The sequence below is a fragment of the Neodiprion lecontei genome, chromosome 6, assembly GCF_021901455.1.
Source record: "Neodiprion lecontei isolate iyNeoLeco1 chromosome 6, iyNeoLeco1.1, whole genome shotgun sequence".
NCBI classification, from domain to species: domain Eukaryota; kingdom Metazoa; phylum Arthropoda; class Insecta; order Hymenoptera; family Diprionidae; genus Neodiprion; species Neodiprion lecontei.
Genome location: NC_060265.1, coordinates 26,633,879 through 26,655,858, shown reverse-complemented (window position 1 = coordinate 26,655,858; position 21,980 = coordinate 26,633,879). Strand labels below are relative to the sequence as shown.

Sequence of the window (21,980 nt, the reverse complement as noted above, 5' to 3'; positions counted from 1 at the left end):
AGAAAGAAGCAGTTGAATTACAAATTAAATGTGGATGTGACAATTTTAATGCTTGAATTACAAAAATTTGTTTCACATTAACCGATAGAAATGTAACGAATAACACAAATCTACAGTGAACCTGCTCTGGGACATCATGTTTAGTTGAATTTTTCCCAACAGTGTAGCTATCGATTTTTTACAGAAATTATCTATGATGCGATTTATTGCTTAGTTTTAAAATTGCAACTATCACACGATTGGCAAATATCTATTATTATTCTTTTTATCACGTACACAACTTTTCGCTGCTTTCATCTCGATCATGATCTATATTCTCTCTATATATGTTTATAAACCGACTCTAAAATCGACAATGGTTGATATTTGATCAGACGTATCGCTATTACGTTACTCGCCTTGATAGGAAGTTGTAATAACGATTATACGGGGCGGTTGTAGGGAGGGTGGACAGTCGTTGGTAATATTAAGGCAGGGTAGTTTCGTCGGTCGGTAAGAAAGGGAACTAAGAGAGACAAGACGGGTATATCGTCTCTTTCCTACCGACTGCGACCTGCACGACAAACCGACCACGAGAATATCCGGAAATTTCTGTCTTGTTCCTGCACCGCGACGCCATCCTGCGTCGAAATGTTACCTCAATTTTATACAGTCCGTTTCACAGTAAACTAAATAATTCAACCTGCAAGTTCATTTTTTTTTTTTTTTTTATCACTCTTTCGGCATTTGGTTCAATGAAAAGGGTGATGGAATGTGACACCTGTACTTAACGCGTCGTCAAATTTTTGTGTCCTATTCGTGTAAATGTTGGATACAACATTTTTGTGTTACATCGTATATCGATTGAGAAAAGAGACGAAATTTGTATTTGATACGATGATAATTATCGTGCTTCGTCGTATTTGCTGCAGGAATTTGAAACGTTATTTTTCGGCCTTTTTTCAGCCGTTTGCATGCTGCTTATTGGAAGGGAAGAAAAAAAAAAAAAAAAACAAATTGCAAGCTCGATGAATTTTTGCACCATCAGAGTTTTTCGCGTATAAAGCGAATATTAATTACACGCCGAGAGCGCTGATATCGGAAAATTCCAAACGCCCCGCATACATCGAGGAAAAAGAAAGAATGAAAGAAAAAAGAATCACTGAATATTCATTCGGCATTGGGAAATTACGCGGAAACGTTACGCGTGCGTGTATTGTTGGCTTTAGTTTTTACCCATCGGCGAACGAAGTAAAAACTGATAACAAAAATTGAAAATAAAAGAGAAAGAAAAAAATGTAGTAACCAACGTACGGATGAGAGTAACGTGTAAAAAACTCGGAATATCACATTCTCCATGAGTTTCGAGTTGGAAATATTCCGCATTTTATTCGCGAGTATTCCGCAACGTGGTGAACTTTTACACGATGCCTACCCAGTACGGAAATCGCGTCAGTAAATATCCGGCAAAGCTTGTCCCTTCGGCTTCGCAAGCTCCGCAAGCTCCGCGTATATATTTGCGTAAAAGCTGCGAACTTGTCACACGCATCCAGTTGGATAAATTTAGTCGCTGCGCGTGTCGTATACACGCGGATCTGAGACGATTAAACATTTGTTACTACACACACGTGACGCGTCGAGCATATGCATCCACGTCTCTTGTATACGTTCCCGCTTTACTACGCTTACATTATCATTTATCTTGGAAAAACCGTGTGCACGAGGATAAACCGCCAGCGTACAGCCGTACGCGTTTCACGTCTGGTATTTCGCAATTGCCGTAATTAAATTTTCAGATTCGCAAATTTTTTTCAACCCTCAAACCACATCCCTCGCTATGTTATATACCCGTGGCACGTAATAAATCGCCCAATTCACGGTTGCTTTTATTGCCGCGAAATACCTACGCGGGAATTCCCGAGCGAAAGTAAGCATGGGTGAAAATTTTCGGAAACTTAAATTTGAAACAAGATCGTTGTTGTACAATAATTGTACGGCAAGATGTTTCATCGTTTATTATGTATCCAATTATTTGACCGCGCCTCGACGTGAAATACATGCGTGCAGTTCTTCTGCTCCGGATCTGACCTTTCGGTTATACGAGATTGCTGCTTCCGGAATGAAGAGAAGAAAAAAAAAAAATTGGGGCAAAACGTCGACAAGAAAGCTATAGAATGAGCACACAGAAGAATTCAATAACCGCACGTGCGGCCATGTAAAGATTTATATACGTATTTGTATACATGTATACACAGGTTGGCTACAGCCGGGAAAATCGGTAGTAGTCGTGGAATTTCGACAATTGGGAAAAGTGAGGCAGTCGTGATGGACCAGGGAGAAAAACTTTGGCAATCCCTCGTAAATTCAATCAAGCTAACTTATGGAAATGATATTACTCAGTTTACAATTATTCATGTGAAACGGAGGAATCTTACCGTGATTTTGAAGCCAAAGGCCGAAGGAAAGAGTCAAAGAAACGTCAGGGAATTTTGTTTGAGGACAATTGTCTCCACCCTGATGTACTATTTCAACTATGGGGGAATTTGTTTTCACGCCGAAAATACTCGTCCCTGATTCTTTTGCCTTTTCTCAAATTTCTTGACTCTCTTTCTCTCTTTTCGTATAATAACAGGTATTTGAAAAAACTGAATATTTTTTTACAGACGGTTGAACAAAATTAACAAGTGTAGTTTGACTCTGCTTTTGTTTTCATAACGAAGAATTCTCAGCAATTCGCGCTTTCGAAATTTGGCTTTTACTATTCACCAATCTATTTGGTACCGTATCAAGGTATTCTGCTAATCGCGGAATTCTTTGATCGCGAGTGAATCTGCCACGTTTCCGTGAATATTTAGTACTTTGTTATACTCACCGCTCTTCAATGATTTTAAAAATTTTTTCTTAGATTTTCTACATATTATATAATACACAAAATGTAGGGGCAGTATTAATAATATAAATAAGAATAATAACCAAAATAAGACTAAAACGTGTGCAATAATAATAGTAATAGTAATAGTAACAATAATCACAATGATAATAATCGTCCAATTAGTTTGGGTCGGAGCCACTTGTAATTATTTTTATCATCACATCGTATCACCTTCGAAGAAAAACTGATTATGGACGAATGTTGGTAAAGTTTTCTTTTCCTCATATCAATTCTTTCCATTCTTTCAACGGTTCTTTCACCATTAATATCGTTATTAATACCATTACTAATACTGATGGAATTCGCAGTGTATTATCAGAATTTTTGCAAAGATCAATCGATCACAAGGAGGGTCTCGAACATCTGATTGTGGCAAAGCGAGGGAATGACAGAGAGATAGAGAAAGAGAAAGAGAAAGAGATTTATACGGTGTAAAGAATATATGAAATCGATATATTGAAAGATCCAAAAATCCTTCCCTAAAAACCTGCAACAGTCGGACCTTATACAACCGGGACCGAAGTATACATATAATCACGTTCGTCGATTACCGTCAGTTGATCCTAATTACCGATCCCTGAATATCCCGGAATGCAACGGAAACCGGATAAAAGTCTAACGAACCAGTAAATAATGAACTAGGATTCCAGCGAATATCGCGAAACGATCTGATCAATGATTTACATTTGTTAAAAAAATTATACAAAGTTATAAAAATTCAGTATCACTTCTACACTTTTCCATTCGACAACTTCCGGATTCCTATCCGTCCCAACTGTTTCTCTAAATTTAATCCCTTCCTTCTCCGTCTCTCAACAATCACGAATATCCGTGATTTAGTTCGCCCCTAACAATTTAATTGATAAATGAGATTGTCACGCGCGTACGTTGGTGTATGTGAAAAAAAGTGGGGCTGCCGTCGAGAGAGGGAGAGAGAGACCGACTGACTTGGCTGGTTGTTCGACGTATTCGTCGAAGCGTGGTGCAGTGTTTCCTCTCGGCCATCTGTCGAGAGATACGAAATCCTCCCCCTCCTCCGGCCTTCGCCCCGCGGATTAATTGGACCTCCAACGTATTGATCCAATAACGGGGGAGAGAGACGGACACAGAAAGACACCGAGTGATCAGCCCGATGCCGAATACTCGGGGAACCAAAGGCCTGCGATTGCATCGAAACTTGTCTGTGACACCGATCTTGCAACGACCCTAGACATTCACCGGATAATTGTCATCGGTTGACGCGACGTCGGGTAGGCCTAGAATCGGTAAAGAATATTTGGAAAAATTTTACGCACTCGAGCACAACGAGCAATACGCACAGCGGTAACTCGGCGCAATCTCGTTCGAAAAATATTGTACATACGAATTTCAAATTTTGCGAAATGGCGAAGCTGTAGGCGTTTATTCCGTCATTTTATGGAGGGGATGAAATTTGATAATTGCTGACGAATGTTCACTTTTGTCGTGAAATAAGCGATGATTACTCGAACGAACCACGGCAGAAGCTCGCTAAGTGCCTGAGATCGGGACTCTGGGAGTGACGGATGTTTGCAAAGTAATGGACATTTAACGAGATGCAGTTTAGCAAGTTACGTCTGGTTGTAGATCGAATCCGTGTTACGTTGGCGTAAAAATTTCGCAAGATTTTATTACCTGTTATTTTCATTGCAAAATTAGTCTTTCGTATTCGGTGTTACGGGTTTCTCGCTTCGCTAAATAAATTACACGCCGCGACGTAGAATATAATAGGATGTAATTTAAATTGCAACGAATTTGCGGTTTATAATATTTTCTTACCGTGAGCTGGCGCGATATTAATTTCTCATTTCGTCCGGTATACAGCTCCGGCTACCGCCGTGTAACTTTTTTACACTTTTGCTTTTGTTACCCAGTTTTGTGTCATTTTTTATTTTACGTCTAATTTTTCTTTCTTTTTTTTTTTCTATTCCACGCCCTGGCTGGACGGGAAAAAATGAAAGTGCGCGACGAGCCTTAATCCTGCGGATTGATTGTTGGTTGAATTTGCAACGGATCGTTAAGTCGCAGGGTGGGATATGTCGTCGTTTTTACCACATTATAAGTAACCGGAAGTCAAGTTGCGATTTGCGAAACGTCGTATATTCAAGAACATACGATAACATATCGAACAATCTTGATGAATTGTTTTACGAGATCCGCCGGATCGATTCTATGGAACAATTCCTGCACAGTAAATTACATATAAAGCGTATCGCGCGAGCGTTGAAAAGTCGATAACGTTGTTCGGATAATAATTTTCGTATATTGTAAAAACGGTATAAAAATACATGTACATATGTAACATACATATCGACACTGTGTATAACTAAGCTACGTATACACATCAATAACAATGATAATAATTACATTCTATAACAACTATATCGGTGATAACTACTTATACGGTGATCATAAGAAGAAGAAAAAAAAACGAATAAAATTCTCTATAACTATACGTTTAATATCTATATCATCTATTGTACAATTACCTATGCGAGTGAAGGAAAATAGGTACAAGAAAAGAGTAAAATCACCAAAACAGTCTAATCAAATGGCGGTGAATTCCTATACATGTATATTTATGAATATACATATATCTACAATAAATAACCGAATGTGCTTCTTATATAAATCATCTACGATACAGTATAAGACAACCCCGTATACCTACGATATACGTATTAAATATATATATATATATATATGTTATATAATATATATATATAATCAATACACGTGTAACAAATATTCATAATAATAATAATAATAATAATAATTAAACGCCTAATATACGTATCGTGATATAGTAGGTTCTACATAACAGTCGATAGCTAACAATATATACTACAAACTACACATCTATGTGTAAGGCACTTTATAAAAAATGTTCATTTTCTCAGGGATTTCTCTTTCTCTCTCTCTCTCTCGCTCTCTCTCTCTCTCTCTCTCTTTCTCTCTTTGCTGTGGTTTGTTTGGTTTGAATATCGATCATACATCTTTTTAGTTTGTGGTTTTTCATATCAATTCTCTCACGTTGTTTGTTCGTCGTCCTCGCAGCAGCAGCGACAGCATCTTCATCTTCACCTTTATCTTCATCTTGATCTTGATCTTGATCTTCATCTTCATCTTCATCTCGATATCGATCTTCGTCCTCATCTTTGTCAGCTTCAGCAACATCGCGTCGTCTTTGACGAGATACCGAATTTTAACGTCCCCGATGCATTTCGTACATGATCAGAGGTTAGATGATAGAACTTGAGGGAATAAAAAATAAATAAATAAATAAATAAATAAAAAAGAAATGAAAAAAAAAAAAAAAAATCCTACTCGCGTCGATAACGTCCGTGCGTCGAACAAACAAACGCCCCGCAGAGCTTTTGATCCTCGTTTTCGTTAAACCGTGTGTATTTTCTCGCGTGCCGCAAATAACGACGGGAGGATAATTCGAGCCGGACTACTCGAGCCGTTCAGGGGTTGCTACCCCCGTAGCTGCGGTATCGATTCTCAGAGTATCGCCTCAGCCTGCCTCTTGTCGAAAGCTCCGCATTCGGTGGCGCCACCCGGCTTCGGCATTCTGGAAGGCGGCTCAGCTGGGTGGCCCTGATTGGTCTGGAGGGTGGATTTCGCCCCTGCGGAACTGGCGCCATCGCGCGGCTGCGCCCTCTAACTTGCCATCCCTTTTTATCGCCCCCACCCATCGCTCTCTCTCTCTCTCTCTCTCTCCTTCTCTTACTCTAGGCCTCGAGAGGAAAAGAGAAGAAATTTTGCCAAATGCAACCAGCCCCTGTTTTTCTTTCGCTTTCTCTCTCTCTTTCTCTCTCTCTCTGTGTCTCGCGCTCACCGAGACGCGCCAAACCCGTTAATCCACGGCCAATAAATAGCCATCATTACCTCCGGAGAGTCTCTTCCTTCGACCTTTAATTCGCAACGCACCGATCGCCGATCGACCGAACGAATCTTTCTGTAACTGCGGTAGCCTCGCGGTTTTCAGTGTCGAAACTTTTTTACTTTAACCCTTCACGACGTTCGTATACGGTTAATTCTCGTATAATCTCACTTTGTAACTGTATTCTTTCTCTCCTGTTCGATATTTTTTTTTTTTTACTTGTCATTTGAATTTTCAAATCGCACGATCACGTATAAATCGTCATTTCTTGTCCCACTTTAATAACGTGCAACTTATTTCTCAGTTATTCATATTTCATCGCTCACTGGATATATACCTGCCTTATTCTTCTCAGACGATCGTTAATTTCACCCCGAGTATTATTATAAAAGACCGAGGGTCACGGCACTTTCAGCAACGCGCTGCTGTCGGAAGGATGGTACAATTAGTGTTGGTACGCGTCTATAGCAAATATACGCATCCAAGTACCTACGTACCTACGTAAGGGTTATACGAGGGATATGTACATGTTTATATATGTATAAAGGCACGCGAGTCGTTGACAATTGAGCGCTCTTTACATATACCTACAGCACCTATGTACGTATTGCAGGGGGTTCGTTTCAAAATGGAGGATGGGTAAATAATTATACGAAAGGTTGAAATCGACGTTCTTATAACATTTCGCGCATCTCCCCACATCGATATATCTGTACTTGTATATAGATATGTGTGTGTATATATATATATATACACGACTCTCGCACATACACCCACACGCACACACACAGTTTTAACGTACGAAAGGTCAAAATCATTCTACAGTCCCGCAGTGAGGGATAATTGACGAGGTGGTGTAAAAATGTCACTGCCCCAGGGATAATCACGGTAAAAGTAAAATAAAATAGAAGAAAAGAAAAGCACACACAAGTCGATTAATCGATCGTTACGCAAAATTGGATCGCGTGCATTACGTGTATTCCCTTAATTACGCACGTGTACGCGGCTAGTCGGTCCATAAACGGGTCTCACGGGGGTACGAAACAGGCACGCGAGTAGGTACCGGGAAATTCGGGGATTAATTAGGTTTGAAAAGGAAAGAAAGAAAAATGGTGCAAAAATCGGTAGGATGAAAATATTTCATTGATATAATCGACGGCGAGTTGTTTAATATATCATTGCGGTACGGTGGTGAAAAATTGTGCTGCTGGGGATACGATTTTTATTTATTTTCTTCTTGTTTTTCACCGTTTTCGATGCAGAGAGCGAGCACGGGGATTTTAAGGCGACTTGAGGGGGTGGGTGAAAATTTTCCAGAGATTCGGGAAATGAGTAGGACCACCTGCAGGCGGGCAGGGTTTTTGGGTGTGTGCGTGCGTGTGTCTGAGTGCGTGATCGATGCAACCACGAGGTGGGCAGTAGCCGCGCCTATATCGACCGGAAACCATTTCCATTGAAGCTCCGAAGCTCCCTGCAAGCGACTTGTGGCGGCGTTCACGTTGCCCTCCCGAATAAGGGATCATTATTATTTTCATCCCTCTGTTTCGCGTTGTAATTTCAGATTTATCAATATTCTTAAAATTATTTTTTTTTTCTTTTGGGAATTACGATGAAATTCTTTATTTCGCACTCATTTGTCGGCACGTTGTGTCTCGATTTTTCTATTTTGATTTTACCCTCTTATTACCGGGTATTATTATTACTTGTTATTTATACGGTTTTTTAAAATATTTTTTCTATTAATCCCTGGCAGTTTCGTAACAGAAACTTTTCCCCTCCTCTTTTTTTTTTTTCTCACGTCTTATCGATTCTCTCGCGTGAAAAACCGATGCGTTTATTTAAACGTTACACAGAATGTTAGGGTTATTATAATTAACACCTGCACATTGGTCGATACGTATATTTTTGCAATTTTAATCTCGCGATCTCACCAAACAATTTCCTTCTTCTTGGTATTCTCTTTTTCACCGATTAATACAGTAGGTATCGAGACACCACTGCGATCGAATATTACCGTCGTCGTTGTTGCATATCTTGTTAGCTAGTTAGTCAGTTTCCTCGACTCGATAGGATAAGATGAGTATTTAAAATCCGTGTGTTAGTAATTCCTTCGATGTAATCATTCTCGATTTATTCGAATCCCTGTCTCTTTTCTCATCCGCAGCTAACGACGAGACGAGACGAAATTTTTCTTCGTTCTCCGTGAATTTCCGTGCAATCCAGCGAGAGTTTTGCGGGTGTGCTCGAGGTCGAGGACAATGTCCCGCCACACCAGTAACTCTGAAAAGGTGTACTGCTGTGACAGGACAATATTCCCGGCCCCTGCGAAACAACGATGATGATCCATCGTTTCTGCGGCTCCGTGTAACATCCGTTGACGAGATGGGATGAAATTCCTCCGGTGCGACACGAATTTCCATCCTGTGTCACATTTTCGTCCTCTTCCTGTTATCCATTTTTCCGCGACACAACTTCTTTTCGATTCAAGAAGGAGAAAAAAAAATCGTTTTCCGTTTTTATTTGTTTCTTTATCAATGAATTTTATCCTTTTTGTCTTCCCTCTCACCGTTTATCGTACACACACCGTATATATATATATATGTATATATATGTATGCATATGTATATACACGTATATATCTATATACACGCGCATGCATATATATATATGTGTATATATATATATATATATATATATTTATATACATGTATATATATCCAGAGACGCGTGCAGTGTGTAACCGCGTACGTGTAACGCAATGAATACGCGTATCGTGTGCGATGCAGGCTTATACGTGGTCGCGTATGTCGTAGGTGAAAAGTAACGCAGGAGGTTTCAGAGAGGATGCGGTCGCCGGACGGTGACGGAGCCGAGGGAGAGTCTAGATAGCGACTCGGTCGAGCGTCCCGACGGCACTGCGTCGCTCGCGCGGCGGCGCCTCCGCGCCCCGAACTCCCTTCATCCCTCCGCCCCCGAACTCCCCCTCGCCACCGGTGTGCGAGGGGTGGCGAACCGACTGGGCGACGACGTAGGTGGGTCAGGCGGGGGTGGGAAATACGGGGAAGTAGAAGGAGAGAGGGAGAGAGAGAGATGTGGCAAGAACTGGTCGCCGGGGGATGAGAGGGGGTGGAGGGGGAGGAGGAGGGGAGGAGGAGGAGGGGGAGGAGGAGGAGGGGGAGGAGGAGGAGGAGGAGGAGGAGGAGGAGGAGGAGGAGGAGGAGGAGGAGGAGGAGGAGGAGGGGGAGGAGGAGGGGGGAGGAGGAGGAGGAGGAGGGGGAGGAGGGGGGGGAGGAGGGGGAGGAGGGGGGGGGGGAGGAGGAGGAGGAGGAGGAGGAGGAGGGGGGAGGAGGGGAAGGAGGGATGAAACGACCCCTCGTCGGCTTACGGAGAGCGCGGGGCGTATTGATCCACCGGCTGCGTTCTCTCTCACCGGGGGAGACGACGCCGCGCGGAACGAACGAACGAACTAACGAAAACCGAGAGAGACTCGCTCTCTCCCTCCCAATCTCTCTCTCTCTCTCTCTCTCTCCCTCTCTCCCTCTCCCTCTCCCTCCCTCTCTCCGCACACAGGGATACGGCCAATGCTGTGTGCCGTCGCCTGCACCCTTCGTCCTCCACCCCCGCGATGATGCCGCTCCAGCCTGCCGACCGAACGAACGACGTCGACGACTTCCAACTATCGTTCATTCTCCTCTACAGGGGCACTATATGTATGTATGCATTTGTGCTGCAACGGGAACAACAGTTTTCCTTTCCTACATATACGTACACCTGCGGTTGGCAATGGAGATTGATAAAAGAACGCAACGTCGGTTACTCGCATGTCGCGGTTATAGGTTTATTTTATACATCGATCTGCAGACGTGTGGTGTAAATGTAGGTAAAATCCTGAAAGTTTCTTTCCTGAAGAATACTTTTCGTCGTCGAGGGTTTCGGATGTTTTGGTGGAAAACTGGCAACTTATTTGATTCAATTTTTATGCATACGTATTCGTGCTAAATTGGTGTCAAGTCGAGTAAAGCTCGAGTCAATTTTCACACTCGTCAATTATTATTAGAGCGAAGTACGATTTCTACGAGTTTGAATAAAATTTACAGGAATCTTTTAATTTTTTTTTTTTCCTGCAGCGTATATACACCCGATGGGTACATTTATTCATTCGTTCGTATATTATCCTCCTATATTTAATCACTTATGGGAATTGTAATTCTCGATATGCAAAATCTGTGATACGATGATCGGTAATTGTCTTTCAATTTTGTGGAAATAACAATTTATCGTGTTCGACCCAGACAACGTTGGTTATGAAAGTCTTAAGTTGGAGTATCTTCAATCATCGTGTAATAACAAGTTGGAACTATTCCATACGAGTTTGCAAAAATTTTACTCAAACTATCATCGTGGTACTCTGCAGTTTAAAGTTCCTGAATTTCGATAGGCACGTTCTCAATGCAGAGCACGTGCGAGTTTTATATTTTCTCTTCTTTTTCTTCTTCTTGCTGCATTATACGTGTAACATAGCCATACGTATATAACCTACTCGTGTCGTATCGGCCGGATAGTCGAGTCTTCGTTGACCCCTCTCCTCTCTTTCCCATCTCGCCGTCTCTCGCTCTCCTTTCCTCTACACTCATCTCTATATACTATATGGCCCTTTGTACGGGAATTTTCGCCTCCTTCGGATCAAAGTTATCATCACGGACTACCGAGCTCTTCAGCTGTCCATCTATTCTACCCTCTATCGGCTCATCTTATTAGTCTGCACTGCACCGCGATGCAACGCAACGCATCGAATCGCGACTGTAAGTCGCCTCGCCATAGAGTTGACGGTTGGGCATTGATGGGTCTTGGTCTTTAAACATTTTGAGCCCAAGTTTTTGAGGAAACTCAAGAGGTTCGTATTCATAGTCAGAGCTTGAAGTGTTCAGGAAGGGTTTTATGACGGAGTCTCTTCTCTCTACCAATCGAGTCACGTCTAAAACTGAGTTAATTGAGACTCAAGATCCAGCTTCTGAAATTTAATCGATTTGTCGGAGGGTTGGCGAAAGTTTTTCAACCTTCTACGGTATACGAAAAATTGATTTTTCGTAGAAGGTATTGCTGGATATGTATATATATATATTTTTTTTTATTGCTTTTATAAGGGGTTGAAGTACAAAAAAGTCATCAACTATCACGACCGTCTGAGTAAATCTGTACGAACTGAAACCGAGCGAACGGTATGTTAATTCTTTGATACTCGTGGTAATTCTATCTAAAAAGTGGATTACAGGTGATTAGAATTTAGCATATCGGTTTCTTCTTTTCGTTCCTCCAAGCCTTGAGTACAAGCCCCTCGAAGTATACGATCTTTTAAACCCTAAGGTATATATTTTATGCCCGTACCCCGAATCATCGTTCGAGTGATGAACTTTGACGCACAGCGGTATAAATCGCGACCACGGTGTGGAAGAACGTCGGTCAAGTTTAAACATTATTCGTCTGCTCGCTTTACCTTGAGATTTCGTGGATTTCGGAGATCGAAGAATCTTGGCTTCGAGGGAATTTCCCATCGCTGATACTTGTCTAACCTGAAAGAAAAAGCAGTTCGTTACAACGCGTCTCGTTTCGACAGCAGATCAAAACACGCAGTCGATATTTTTTCGCCCTTACCGGCGAGGGAGAAACACCCCTAATTACGATATTAACTTTCCCCCTGTGCGAGACTTTCCCCGGGTCAGACTTTGCCGGGCACGAGGTGTATATATATATATATATATATATATATATATATATATATTTATTTATATATATATATATGTATACTATTTCTCGGCCCCGAGAAGCAGTCGTCCCGTTTCCAGTCGGCCTTTTCTCCCAATTGCCGATGCGGTGGTGCACGGTCCGTTCATCCGTCCGTCCGGCCTCTGACCCTCGGGAATCGTCGTTCCCGCGGGAACCGCGCACTCGTATCTCCCGGAGAGTTCAACTCGGCTCTCCCCGTCCATAAATTTCTCTCTCACTCCAGATCCCATTCCGTCCATCTCGTCTTCCCTTATATTTTCTTACTGCACGAAGTCGAAAAACCGAGAGGGTTCCGCACCTGAAAACTCTCCTCCTTCTCATCCTCTTCCTTCCCGATCCCCGCGGAGCGAAAGGAGTTATGATTCGTACCCAGTCGAACTGCCTGGCTGGCTAGGCCGGATAGAGATCTATTTCCCCGATACGTTAGCGACGAGCGGATCTATGCGGAGAGAGTCTGACTCGGGATGCCGGGGATCAGATGAGGAGACTGCTTGTCCATTCCTCGAAAACTAGACTTCTAGACTCCGCTATTTCCTCCCCCGACGACCGCGAGCTCAAATTTGTAAACATTCGTGGAGGAAACTTTGAACTCACCAACGGCGCATCGCGATTGCATGCGACTAAATTTTTTTTACAATCACGTTCTTTGAGGAAACACGTAAAACGTGACTTACTGAACGTCTATGGTCGACCTCATGGTCCTGTGCCAGACGAAGAAGGACATCGTCGAGAGGAGAAGGAACGGCAAAACGTAAAACGGCGCGAGCTGAAACAAACGAGACACTGTGTACACATTTCGTGTGAGAGAAACGTGATTCATTGCAGATGGTTGTTCGAGTTTCGTTCGGGGTGCGATGACGATGACTGATTGATACATTAATATATATATATACATATGTATGTGTGCGTGCGTGCGCGTGCGATTAACGGGGGATGAGAGAAACAGTTGGCGAATGAATATTTCCATATTTTTGTTTTAGCGCCGGCATGGAAGCCAACGGTGCGATTGAGCACGATTTTCACAATGCCCTGGTACCCATAAACGGCAGCCATTCAGGAAGCTCGGGAAGAAGCACGCCGAACGGCGGCGATCCAGCACCCGGCAAACTATTCGTCGGGGGTTTGTCGTGGCAAACGAGCAGCGAGAAGCTCAGAGAATACTTCGGCATGTTCGGCACTGTCACGGACGTGCTAATCATGAAGGATCCCGTTACACAGGTTAGTTCTTCACCTCCTCCTCATCCTCGTCCTCCTCGTCGTTCGCGGCAATTTCTATCCTACGTGCTCGTCTTCTATGACCTCGATGTACAGACGTTCGCTAGTGATAATAATAATTATAAAGAAAAAGGTACAAGGATCCTTTTTGTCTTCCTCTGTCAACCACCATCACCTCCGACTCTCCCTTCTTCGTTGTTTTTTCGAACCGTATCCCAGGCGTGATGGAAGTTCGGTACACACTGAGGCAAAAATGGCATCCTTCGGTTAAATGTGTTTCTAGTTTTCGGGGTCACCTCGCACGTACCCTGATGAATCTTACTAGCGTTTTGGAAAGTTGATATGTTTCAGATGAGATTCGGGTATAAGAACGATACGTGCTAGTTGGAATATTACAATAACGTCTTAACTTTGATTATCGTTATTCCAAGTCAGCGGAGTAAAGTGAAAACCGATAAAGTATTTCCTCGGGATAACCGTAGAGAAAGAGATTCGTCAATATTCATTCCGAGTGATTTCACCCCCCCACCCCCCGGTTTGTATAACTCTTCTCGTGTATATTTCGACCGATGAAAGGGATTTAAAACGAGTGAATTTCATCCTGTACCAGCACAATTTGAATATTTGATTTTATCGATTGTGAGCGATTCCGAAGTGACGGAAGTACAATTATTGTACTCTGTACACGCGACCATTTCTTCAGCTCTCCAAGCGCACCGGACGTTGTACTTAACAAATCGTGATCGGGTAGTTCCTAGTTCCGAACAACCCAACGTACGTAAGCGTTGATAACCTAGGACGGAGGATCGTTTATCCTGGAATCGATTTCTATGAATCGGTGTAATCACCGTCGCTTCCGAGTTGACCTGTAACCGCACAAACATGTATGATAAAAAACGCCCCTTGCTTATATCGTGTTACAGAGGAGTCGAGGTTTCGGTTTCATAACATTCGCTGAGCCCGGCAGCGTCGACAAGGTGTTGAAGTGCCCGATCCACACGCTCGACGGCAAGAAGATCGACCCGAAACACGCGACGCCGAAGAACCGTGCCAAGCAGGCGAATCGCACGAAGAAGATATTCGTCGGAGGAGTCAGCCAGGACACGAGCAGCGACGAGGTGAAGGCCTACTTCAACCAGTTCGGTAAGGTCGAGGAGACGGTGATGCTGATGGACCAGCAGACGAAGCGGCACAGGGGCTTCGGCTTCGTCACCTTCGAGAACGAGGACGTGGTCGATCGCGTCTGCGAGATACACTTTCACACGATAAAGAACAAGAAGGTCGAGTGCAAGAAGGCCCAGCCCAAGGAGGCGGTCCAGCCCGGGGCCCTGGCCCTCGGGAAACGCGTCGTCCTCGGCGCCCTCGGGGTCCGACTGGCACCCCAGCAGCCGCACCCCGTGGCGTCCCAGATAGTCGCGGCCCAGGCCCAGGCCCAAGTTCAGGCCGCTGCGGCGGCCGCGGCCGCGGCCCAAGTTCAGAACGCGGTAGCCGGATACGGAAAGCTTTTCGGCAGCTATCCAGCGCTTTCCGCCTACAGATACGCCCCCTACCCTATACCGGGGGCCATGGCCACCGCACCGCCACCGGCACCCGCACCCCAGGCGACACCGACGGCACCTGCGGCCCCAGGGAACCCCTACCAGGGATACTCACTGACAAACGTCGACATGTCCAGTTTCCAGGGAGTTGACTGGGGATCGATGTACGGCATGGGGATGTACGTCTAAGGGAAAACGCGAGGGACGCGTTCAAACTACGCCGACCGCTGTCGAGGTTCTTCTTACCGACCTTGTAGGGGACGCGGGGATATTTGTTGTTGATAATTAACAACGATGGAAACCCCCTGTATAACTTCTTTACCTTGCCGATATTTTCACCTTGCGAAATGGTAACCGAGTCGCTCTCTCTCTCTCTTTCTCTTTCTCTATCTCTCCCTCTCTCTCTCTCTCCCTCCCTTTTTCTCTCTCTCTCTCTTTCTCTCTTTCTCTTTTACACAATTTTTTCTTCTTTCTTCGGTTCATTCGATTTACGATGAGGTAATATTTTCAACGAGGTTAAATTCACGGTGATTTGACCGGTTCTTTTACCGTATGAATTCATGGAACAATGAGATCTGGTGTGATCCGCTTCCTCCATGTACAGTGCAACGTAAACGTTGCAGAAATTTATGATTCAAGCTTTTCATAGACATTCCTATAACCAGCACCAACATCACCCCCACCATTACTAATTACTACTGTTTTACCTCTGTGGTAAGTTGACTTTGAAGTTGGTACATAGTTAAGGCGAGACGCGTTATAGTATTATTTTTATTTCTCGCTACATTGATAATAGCATCGTAATCTTCACGAGTAAATCGACTTTTGGATCGGATCTTTTTTTTTCTTTTCTCTCTTCGGCTATATGTTTGCTTTTTTGTTTTGTGGTTGCACTTCATTTCGATCAACGCTGCTCGATCACCTCGCCCAGCGAATAGACATGGATAAATGTGTACATTCAATGAATGAAATTTAATTGGCGTGTTAGAGAGAGAGAGAGAGAGAGAGAGAAAGAGAGAGAGCGGGCGCTATCGTCGCGGAGAAAACTCGTCGAAAAGGCAAGGCTTCGGTTAGTAAAAGAGAAAAGAAAAGTGAAAATTGAAAAAAAAGAAACGTTATGAATGAATATTGATAAAAAAAAATCCAAGATAATTTGATCTCACACACGTTATATTATATGTGTTACACACACACACACAAACAAACACAAACACACACACACACACACACACACACACACACACGAATATACACATATTCTATCATCACACGAATAATAATTATTAAAATAACATGTACGATCCTTGATCAAAGCCAAAAATCGCAAGTGTGTGGTGTTAGGAATTTTTTTTTTTCTCTTCCTCTTTTTTTTCAAACGAGGAATACGATGGGTGAAAGAAATGGAAAAAAAAGAAAGAGATTAATTATTTTATTACTGTAATCCTATAGTAAAATTATCTATTTTACACCGTTTCTTCTTATATCCTACTTTCATCTAATATATATTTTAATTTTTATCGATTCTTCTTTCAACGAGGCAGCTTACACACGTGTATAACATTTGCAAGTATATAACGAGCGATTATCTATCGACAGAATGGTCCTTCGGCTACTGTATTTTGATGCGAGTGCGCTAAAATTCAATAGCGGTGCTTTGTCAGGGCGACCAACAGTCATAAATTCAGATGACAGCTCGCCGCGATGTACGTAATCTGAAAAATTTTTGAGGTCACGTTCATTACGGTTGGTCGCCCTGGCAAACAACTGATCTCGGATTTTAGCGCATGCGCATTAAAGCGTTAAAGACGACGGACCATTCTGTCGATAGATAATCACTCTGTATGCAATTTTATGGTTCATGGCCCCCAACTGTAGCGCTCAGATCGGTTGCCTCGATGAATAATAACAATAATTGTATAATTATTGGTTGAACGCATTTTTCCATTATCGAGTTGTTGTTGTTTTTCACCTTTTCACCCTCTGATACAATTATTACTATATTAGTTTACTATGTCTACTTTTTTCTTTTTTTTTTTTTGTCATGAATTCAAACTCAATCCAGTCGTGTCACGTTTGCATTCGGTTCCTAGTTAGTTACTCAAATCGATCAATACTCGTTCGCGTATAAATTAAATAATTCGCGTTTATATATTCTTACAGAATTTGTTGTTTTTTTTTCCCCCCCTTCAATGTTGATATACTAGCATATCCAAATTCGGCATTGTTATTTGTACGACCTTTCAAGCAATACATATATCACGGTATTATTGTACGGAGAAGCTTGTCAAATATTGATTGACTGTATTTGTTTCTGGTTTTTGATTTGTCAAAGTTTTCGCGTAAACTATTATCACAGGCGCGTGATTTTTTGATATTTATACATATGGTAAAAGTCATTCGAGTGATTAATGACAATATTCTCTGCTCTCCACAATTACATAAGACTCGTAAACTACAATAGATACTATGCATACAATACGTACATGTACGGTAAATATGTGTAATACAATACAATACAATACTAATGTTACTAATACTAATACTACTACTAATACTACTACTCCTATTACTGCTATTACTACTACTACTACTACTACTACTACTACCACTACTACTACCACTACTATTACTACTACTACTACTTACTACTATTACTTACTACTCAAATGATGCTCCACTTAAATTGGATGAAGTATGTATACTTAACTTTTAACGACGCTAACAATACTTAAATAGCGGTTAAGAAATTACATATAACAATAATATTGATAATGTACTTTGAAAAGATAAGGGTAGCTCAGTAAGTAAGTCGTTACTTAAATTATACGTACATGCATACGCGAGTGAATACAAATATGTACGTAAATACATAAAGTTATGCGTGCGTTGTATGTATGTATTTATATTCACGTATAAACAAATAATTAATTATTAATTATGCTAATATGCGTATATATAAATACGATAAATTAGATATCTCGTGATGTTAAGAATTTAAGGTTACAAATTTAACGTTTTAAAAGTATTTGAAAAAAGACTCGAGTCATAGATGAAGCAAACGAAACAAAGCAAACCAATATAAAATTAAAGAAAATTAAATAAAAAAAAAAAAAAAAAAACAAAAAACAAAAAAAAAATAAAGAAGAGAAGATTAATTTCAAAGAAAAAGAAAAACTAAACTGAAAATGCAAATGAAACAGGAAAGAAAGAGCGGTGAGAGAGATGCAGAGAGGTATCAAAGGGTGCAGGCGCATTTAATAATGCGACGGACGAATAATGAAGTATTAAGCACACTTACTTGAAAACGAAAGGATGAAAGATGAAACAGGAAAAAAATAAATAAATACGGATGGAAATTTCGAGCAATAAGTGATTACTCAACTATACTTAACAATAATTAAAAATAATAATAATTATAACAACAATAATAATAATAGTAATAATTATAACAATAATAATAATAGTAGTAATAATAATAATAATGATGATGATGATGATGATGATGATGACGATGACGATGATGATGATGACGATAAATATCGCTTAAACATTTGAAGGAGAGTGAAGAAAATGAAAATGCGAAAAAAATTAAATAGAAACAGAATTATCCTGTTGAACCATAAGTAATAATTATCTATAGTGATATACGTGCGAGTGATAAATACGTGAGATGATTATATTGTATAATGCAACATAATTATAATTGTAATTAATCAATCAATTATCCACCGCTAACGCGTAAATGACATTTCTTCTTGTCTAATTTGTTTTTCTTATTACCATCGACAATACGCGACGACGCGGACGCGGCCGACGGCAACGGCGGTAGTATTATACACATGGTTATTATTAACTATCTATCATTATATCCGATACGATAAATGTTTAACGATAAAAATTACTACGAATAATTTGCGTGCTCTGTTGGAAGTGATTCGGAAGCGCGTAGTAATATTATTAGGTTTTAGAGATGAATGAGAAATGCGGAGAAAAACTTGGATGAAAGGAAAAATCGGTAAAGGATCGAAGAAAAAAAGAAATAATTAACAATAACGGTACGGTAACGAGACGTGTAATATATCGCATCGCCCGCAGCCCATGATACATTTGTTCTATCGTAAAAACTTAATAATATACGTATAGGTATACAATATACATACACACCACCACGTATTATGAGGTTTCTTGTCGCATTTATTACATACATTTTAATTAAACATAAATAAATATTGTAATAGCCCAGAGGTTGACAAGAAATAACACAGGATGAGAGCAAGAATTGTAAGAAACGAAAAACACACACATTTGACACACGCGACAACACAAATTCTATACGATAAGACGACGATGCGAAATTGATTCGTGAGATATTCGAAACGGTGAATTATGGTAGTAAAGATAACGATTAATGACGGTGGAGATTTATAAGGAACATGAAAAGCGATTGTTAATCAACGATTATCCTGTATATGTATAACGGTGATTAATTTCCGTCAAGTACTGATCAATGCGTCACGCGTGTGCGTGCGTATGAAAATAAGTAAGTAACTAAGGAATTAAATTAATAACTAACTGATTAAGTAAATAAGTTACTTGATAAGTTGCTATAAGTTATAAGCAAATAAGAATACGTGTGCTTGTCCGTCTGTCTGTCTGTTGTCTCTGCTGGCTGTTTAATTGTACGGTTAATTTTTCCGACATCCGGAAGTATTCGGTATAGTATAAGTATATATAATATTATGATATACTTTGACGATGAAGAAGAAAAAAGAGGTGAAAACCAAAAAAAAAAAAAAAAAAAAAAAATGCAAAAAGTGCAAAAAAAAAAAAAAAAAAAAGAAGAATAGAAAACACTTCAAGTTAAATTATACTAAATTCGTAATATCCGTAAGTCAAGAGAAACGAGCGATTTATGTCTCGGTATGCGCATGAGTGAATTCACGAGTGAGTGCGTATACGTTGCGTAGTCTTATCTAGCCTGGTACATAAGTAGAATGGTTTCGGGTGTTCGGGGGGAGGGAGGGCGGGTGACGTATTTTTTTTTTTTATTTATTTTTTGTTTTCCCATTTTATTTTATTTTTATTTTTTTTTTTTGTTTTCGTTTTCGTATTCAAGTTCTAATTCGTTTTTCGACGCTCGACGCTCGGCGACCATCGATGAATCGAATTTTCCAAATCGCGCATTGAATTGCGATAGTCTCAATTATTCAGTGATCGATTCGAATTTTATTCCAGTTTTTTTTTCCCCCACTCACGTCAGATATTAATTATTTTCTTCACATCTCTTTTGTGTCGATATGTTCGTTAAGGGTTTCAACTTTTCTTTATTTATTTTATTACTTTTTCTTATTATTTCCGGCAATTTTTGGTTTTTTTTTTTTCTCATCTCGCTTTCGGTCAATCGATCGCGAAAAAATGGTATATCGGATTTCACTACCCAAAGTGTACGGATCTGAATATGTAATACACGTTGCTTGTAAAGGTAAAAAAAAAAAAAAAAAACAAATGAGAAACATATTTACGCAGAATGTAGAAAGTGTAATTTGTTGGAGGTATTTTTGGTAGATAATTTTTTTGAATGCACGTAAACAATTTCTTGTAAATTGACACCCATAATTTTTTATTTTTTTTTTATTTCCCTTTTCTTACTTTCGTTTCTCTTCATTTTTGAGTCTCTGGTTTTTTTTTTTTTTTTGTTTTGTTTAATTCTTATTCCTGTGTCATACTAATATTATACGTATATTGTCGAATGCGAGTAATAATATACATATATTTAGCAAATCTCTAGTGTGCAGCAATAAATTAGTTGTTGAAGCTAACGATGTATCTCGTCTATTTTTGAGTTGAATTCGAGTTGATTACTTGTATGTAGTTTTGTACTATGATTATTGTTATTATTATTATTATTATTATTATTACTACTACTAGTATTATGATCGTTAATGGTTATCGCACCGCCTAAACATCAGTGTTACGATTGAAACACACACAAAAAAAAAAAAAATAACGAACAGACGACTAACAAGGCATGCCGCGATAAAATCGTAAGAGAAATAATGCATCAATTACGATATCGAAATCCTCGAAACGTTGAACGTTGAACGTCGAATCTTAAAAAAAAAAAGAAAACAACAAACCACCACCACCACGAACGACCCCGTATTATCCAATATAGTCACTCCCGTAAAAGTATCTTAACGTAAAGTAACGTAAAGTAAAGTAAAGTAAAGTAAAGTAAAGTAAAGTAATATACCATAGAATCCTGTAACTTGTATAAATACATTGACGCACATGCACACACTCATACACAGTCACACGTATATTCGTGATAAAACATGACACGTAGATTTTTGAACAACGAAGACAAAGAAAAAAAGAAATTGAAAAATTAAATAAAAATCCCTTCACTTTAGTCGCGCGCTTAGAATTGTCCCGTTAGGAAAGGTACGCTATGAGAATTTAAAAAAGATAGGGAATGGAAAAATCGTGAAACAATTATAGGAATAACGATAAAAACAACACTCAGCATTATTGTTATTGTTGTTACATTCGTATATAAATATGTGATAAACTCGAATCGAACTAGTTTGGCAAAATCGTCGCTTCGATGACGTTCTAAATTTTACAC

At 40.4% G+C, this 21,980-nt stretch overlaps 1 protein-coding gene across 6 annotated transcripts in view; it reads left to right on the top strand.

Annotated features, from left to right (window-relative positions):
- LOC107218896 (RNA-binding protein Musashi homolog 2) overlaps nt 1-20,133 on the top strand; it is a 137,245-nt gene extending 117,112 nt beyond the window's left edge. For all 6 annotated transcript variants that reach the window (XM_046742571.1, XM_046742570.1, XM_046742568.1 and 3 more), the window contains 2 exons: nt 13,580-13,817; nt 14,738-20,133. In XM_046742571.1, coding sequence (XP_046598527.1) covers nt 13,580-13,817; nt 14,738-15,541 — 1,042 coding nt within the window. In that variant the 3' untranslated portion in view covers nt 15,542-20,133. The remainder of the gene's footprint in view (nt 1-13,579; nt 13,818-14,737) is intronic.
- Nucleotides 20,134-21,980: the final 1,847 nt, after the last annotated feature.